This window comes from Trachurus trachurus (genome assembly GCF_905171665.1).
Source record: "Trachurus trachurus genome assembly, chromosome: 3".
Taxonomy (NCBI): domain Eukaryota; kingdom Metazoa; phylum Chordata; class Actinopteri; order Carangiformes; family Carangidae; genus Trachurus; species Trachurus trachurus.
In genome coordinates, this window is record NC_139893.1 from 27,010,445 (window position 1) to 27,016,444 (window position 6,000).

The 6,000-nt window shown below is 47.5% G+C and overlaps 1 protein-coding gene across 1 annotated transcript in view; it reads left to right on the forward strand.

Moving 5' to 3' along the window:
• plekhg4 (pleckstrin homology domain containing, family G (with RhoGef domain) member 4) overlaps window positions 1–6,000 on the forward strand; it is a 37,118-nt gene that overhangs the window by 19,061 nt on the left and 12,057 nt on the right. The window contains exons 7-12 of the mRNA XM_084001586.1: window positions 480–566; window positions 776–892; window positions 1,218–1,316; window positions 1,399–1,686; window positions 2,278–2,400; window positions 2,524–2,715. Of these exons, the coding sequence (XP_083857712.1) occupies window positions 480–566; window positions 776–892; window positions 1,218–1,316; window positions 1,399–1,686; window positions 2,278–2,400; window positions 2,524–2,715 (906 nt within the window). The remainder of the gene's footprint in view (window positions 1–479; window positions 567–775; window positions 893–1,217; window positions 1,317–1,398; window positions 1,687–2,277; window positions 2,401–2,523; window positions 2,716–6,000) is intronic.

Consider the following 6,000-nt stretch of genomic DNA (forward strand, 5'->3'; position numbering starts at 1 on the left):
TATAAATGTCAGGTGGCAGTGTTGCGAAACTGTTGCAGACAGTATAATAATGATATCAGGAAGGACAGATGCATTTAGACTGTTACGTAAAATATAATAAGTAAAAATAACAATCATTCATGTGTTGTTGTGTTACAATTGTGTTGCAAATCTACTATGTAATTAGTGTTTGATTTTGATCAATGGAGAAACAACGATATATTGATAAAAAATGTCAAGTATGAAACATGAGATAAACACAAAATGTGTGATATGTATGTATTTCTCTCACACACACACACACACACACACACACACACACACACACTGGGGGCAGAGGGTCTTTGCCTGTCTGTGACTTGGTGCTGGTTAGTGTACTGTCTCTGACCAGCAGAGGGCGAAAGCTCCATGAACGGGCAGCAGTCTGTAGCTCCATGCAAACTGGTCCACTTATACTTAACATGAAGTGCGTGTGTGTGTGTGTATGTGTGTGTGTGTAGGAGAACAAACCAGGCTGTGTCCACACTGTGTTGCTGCTGGTCAACAAGGACTCGTCTCTACGTCTGGACAAACCTGCAGCCCTACAGGTAACTGACCCTCTACACTGACCTTTGACACCTGTGATCACAGACAAACGACCTCATGCGGACCTGAACGTGTCAGTTTTAACCTCGGTCATGCTGAACACAGACCTGCTGCTCTGTCCTATTCTCTGTTCACCTGTCCTGACTGTGATCAGCTGACTGCGACACACACACACATACTGACAGCCTGTGTGTGAATATGTCTGCTGCAGGTGGACGTGTTGACCTCCCTGAAGGCTGTTCACAAACATGTGGAGCCGCAGCAGCTTCCTGTGGAGCTCGGAGGATCCTTCAGCTTCAGTCAGAGCAGCTGGCTGTGCTTCAGATCGGTCAGTACACACACAGTTACACACAAACACACACGGTCAGTGGTCTGGTCACAGTTTTCATCCTGTTGACCGCTCCATCGTCACAGTTTTCTTTATGAGGTGGTTTTATTTTATTTTGATTATTTTATTTCTATTAATTTATTTCTATTAATTATTCATATATTAACTCAGAAAACAGAAAACTGATCTGCACCTACATTGATACTCAGTTTACTATTTTAATCATTTTCCACTGGCAAATGTTTTTTCCCTCGAGCTAGTCAACATACTTTTCCATGAGGTTGAGGTTATGTTGATGAATTGACTGGTTGGTTGTGTCCTTCAGAGAGTGGAGCAGCTGACGAGTCAGTGTGGAGATGTCATTAACCTGCTGCAGAGAACCATCAATGTCCTACAATCCACACCTCTACCTCCTGCTGCTGAGGTAACACACACACACACACACACACTGTAGCACACACACTCCAACAGTCGGTCCATATGTTTACTGATTCTCTCTTTCCCAGGAGGCCGAGCTGCTGTTGTCCAGGTACAAGGCGGTGATGCGTAGTGTGCTGGAGGATGGTCGGTTGGTCCAGTTGCAGAAGGAGGGCGGGGCCTGCCTGTCGCGGCTGCGCCGAGAGGAGAGCAGCATCAGTGAGACCGAGGCTTACAGGGCGGAGCTGGAGGCAGCGTCCACTCTGTATGATCAGGTGGACGAGCTGCTGCACCGCCTCGTCACTCTGTCCAACTCCAGGACCCAGGAGCTCACCTTCGTCCTGGACTTCCGGGTCCTGGAGCAGGGCTTCACTGAGGTCAGTGAGTGCGCTCAGTATGCATGATGTTCCCAGAATGCACCAGGGTCCTGTTGATGTTTCACTGGTTATTACAGGTGTTCTTACCGGTAGTTACACCATGGTTAACAACATACTATACATACCAATAAACAGTTGTTCAAGAGGAACTGTGCAAGTCAGGTCGCTTTTCCGCTGTTTTGCTAACCCTCCTCATGGCCATGTGCATTCGTTTACAACGACGCCGGCGAGAAATCAATCACTAGAGCGATAGTTAACTTTATTTATCATACACAATGTTGTGATGTGTATATTTGTGTAGTCTTATCTGTCATAAACAAGAAATTATGGGTTAGGGGACGCGTTTGTGTCGCGGTCCCGCAGAGACGAGAGCTGGGGCACCGAGTTCGGAGGCTCTGATATTGCAAAGTTGTTTTTCAGCCAAGAGATGCTAGGTAGAAGGCAGAGAGCCTCCGTTGTCCCTGTAAAAAGTTACATGTCATTTATTAAACCACCACAATTACTCCAAAGCTGTTTAATGAAGGTAAACATGTAGCAGAGATAAGCTAAAAAATCCTACAGGTGTTGACACAAGTGTGTGTTGTGTCTCAGGTGAGGAAGTGGCTAGAGGAGGTGGGGGAGGTGCGTCTGACAACTCTGGATGAGCCTGAAGATTCTCTGGAGCTTCTCATCAAGAAGCAGCAGGAATTCAAGGACTTCTACACCACCGCCTTCGTAAGACACACACACTCTCTCTCTCTCTCTCTCTCTCTCTCTCTCTCTCTCTCTCAAACACACTCACATGCCCGTCACTCTGAGGATGATGAAGACGACGCCCTTCGTCCCTCTCTCTCTCAGGACCAGTGCAAGCGTGGCGAGGCATTGCTCGGTCGTCTGGAGCGCTGGGACGACATGTCATCGGCCGACCTCCACAGCTACGAGGTCAAAGTTCACGCCTTCTGGGCTCAACTGCAGGATTTCTCTCAGCGGGTCAACGCCACCGGACACAACATCGACCGGGCCGTCGTACTCTATCGCTTCTTAGACCAGGTACTGCTGCAGTCCGATGATGATGATGATGATGATGATGATGATGATGCCGATGCCAATGCCGCCTTGTTAATCATCTCTTTAATCTGTTCCTATGGTTACCATCTGCAGTAAACAAAGCTCAGACCCCCTGAATCCACACATCAGTGGAGTTTAGTTAGAAAGTTTGTCAATCAGAGCAGATGGTTTAACACGACCCCACCCACCACCCCCTCCTCACATCCTCCTGTAGAGAAACTGACAGCTTGTATTGGGGCCAGGAGGGGGGGGTGAGGAGACGAAGCGAGAGTGTCAATATTGTTTTGTATTCTGGACCTCTGGAAGGGGGGGGGGGTCTTTGTCCATATGACCCTGTACTGTAGGGGAGGTGTGTGTGTCTGTGTGTGTGTGTGTTTGGGGGGTTGTTGATGTTGATGATTGCGTCACAACCCCAGAGTTGTAGCAGAGTGTGTGAGTTACTGACAGAGGAGGAGGAGATGTGAGACTGGAGATGAGGTTTAAAACAAAGTGTCACTGAGCCTGAGGCATCAAACGCTCTCTTCATTCATTCACACTTGACCTGATAATGTTGATGACTGCGTGCGTGCAGTTAAGTGATTGTATTTTATTGTGAAGTTTCCACTCTGATACACTGACAGCTGATATTGACCTGACACACACACACACAGAGCACAGACTCACAGCATGAGTCTGTGCCGTCCACTGAATCTCCACATCGTGGATTTGTCAGGACAGGAACAGAGAAACAACAAAACCTTTTGTCCAAACATGACACATGTGTGTGACTCTGTTTGCGTGCGTGCGTGCGTGCGTGCGTGCGTGCGTGCGTGCGTGCGTGCGTGCGTGCGTGCGTGCGTGCGTGCGTGCGTGCGTGCGTGCGTGTGTGTGTGTGTGTGTGTGTGTGTATTTAGTCCAGGTAACATTCCAGTGCCAAGTTTTCCCTCCTTCTTCTTTTTACTCCTTTCACAAAGTCTTTGTTGCCATAGTGAACCCCCCCCTCCTCCTTCCTCCTCCTCCTGGGACCGCCCATCTGCCATTCAGCCTGTGAATGAGGTGGGGGGGTGGTCTGTGTGTGTGTGTGTGTGTGTGTGTGTGTGGTCGGGATGCCGCTCTCTGCTCGGCTCAGTCAGGCTGCAGCTCTTCAGCAGGACGCACCGAGGTAAAGACACACTGCAGTTGTTGGGAAGTAGTGTAGCTTCATTGGTATTTACATGTCTGTACGTGTGTGTGTGTGTGTTTCTGTGCATGTGTGTGTGTTTGTTGTCCTTCTTCCGTAGTTTGATGTGAAGACAGCGACAGTTTGACTCCAGAGCTCTGCTCCTCTGTTTCAGTGTGTGTGTGTGTCTTTGTGTGCACATTTGTTAGTGTGTGTGTGTGTGTGTGTGTGTGTGTAATGTGTTTTCCATTAGTCTCACTTTCCTGCAGCAGAAAGTGAACAGAACCTGAGTGAGCTAACAGACGTTACAGACGTTAGCCTGTTGGTGAGCGACTGGAGGGAGCTACGTCTGTGTGTGTGTGTGTGTGTGTGTGTGTGTGTGTGTGTGTGTGTGTGTGTGTGTGTGTGTGTGTGTGTGTGTGTGTGTGTGTGTGTGTGTGTGTGTGTGTGTGTGTGTGTGTGTGTGTGTGTGTGTGTGTGCTTGCTTGTCACTGTGAATCCTTGAGCTCTTACAAACATCTTGATTTCAACTGATTGAAGATCCAGTGTTGTTTACAGCTGGGTGTCCTTCTTCTTCCTACTTTTCTTCTTCTCCTTCTTTTCTTCTTCTCCCTCTACTTCTTCTTCCTACTTTTCTTCTTTTTTTCTTTTCCTTCTTCTTCCTCCTACTTTCCTTCTTCTTACTTTTCTTCTTTAACGTCCTATTCTTCTTCTTCTTCCTACTTTTCCTCTTCTTCTTTTCTTTTCTTTCTTCTTCCTCCTACTTTTCTTCTTTAACTTCCTACTCTTCTTCTTCACCTTCTTCCTACTTTTCTTCTTTAACTTCCTACTCTCCCCCTCCTCCTTTCTCATTTCTCCTTCTTCCTCCTTCTCCTGCTACCTGACTGCTGCTCCATGACTCAATGAACCTTCACATTGTCTCCCTGTATTGACTCTACATCACCCACCTGCTGAGGTGAACAAGAAGTGATAGCTGTGATTGGTCAGTTTGTGGTGAGTGTGACCTGATGATGAAGGACTCGTGGTCAGCGTCAGGTGTCGACCGTGGGTCTGGACTCAGACTGAGGCTGTGATTGGGTGTTGAGTGTTAAATCAGGTCATACATGTTGTTTGATTTGAATCAGATCCATGATCTCCGCCTGCTGAAGGAACAATTTGTGTGAGTTGGAACAGCAGGTTGTGGAGCCAGTGGTTTCCTCTCCGGTCGTCTTTTAATGATGTGTGTTTGTTTTTATGCTCAGTTGATCTGGACCCAGGACGTCCAGTTGTCTTCCTACTCGTCCTCCTGTCACAGGTTGTCTGTGTGGTGCCTGATAGTGAAGAACAGACTCTTCATTCTGATGTCAGCTCATCAGTGTGTTGTTTTGGTGTCAGTTTGGGGGGTGTGGTGTGTGACTGGGTCACCGTTGATACAGTGAGGTGACTGGGCTGAGTCTGTTGTGTCTGTTGTCGTCAGTGTTGTCACACTGTGACCCTGAGAACTCACTGTCTCTGTCCTGGGAACTCACACTGACGGTGGGCGTCATCAGTGAAGTCACAGACACATTCAGTACAGACTTGTAGTTCATGATGTAAACTTGACACTCAGTGGTTTGTTTACATCCTGTCTGGCCGACCACAGGCCCTGCCCCTCTAAACAGCAGGTGGGAACAACTCTGAACACTGAGCTCACCTGCGATGCACCTGAACTCATCAACATACCTGAGGTCAGCTCTCACTGACGCTACGGCCACACTGCTACATTACTGTTTTTTAACTCGTCCCCTCTGTCCACACACGACTTTCAGCCTCAAGATAGAGCATGGCTGAAACACTGGTGATTTAGTTTGAAAACTTTGTGCTGTGTTGTCGCCTTTAAAAGTGATGACACAGATGCCCATGGTGGGTTCTGATTGGCTCATCAGCCTAGACTACCGGTGGTGGAAACAACTCAATAATGGATCAGAGTGTTACTGACCTTGTCATAGGGCTTGATGATAACTTTATTTTGTAGAATAATTTAGGGCTGCCCCCAAATAGTCGACCAAGCACTGGTCGACCAAAAAATCATTAGCCGACCAAAATTTCATTGGTCGATTGGTCGCAGGAAAAAAAACAAAACATTTGGAGCAGTGTCTTGTCAAAATTAA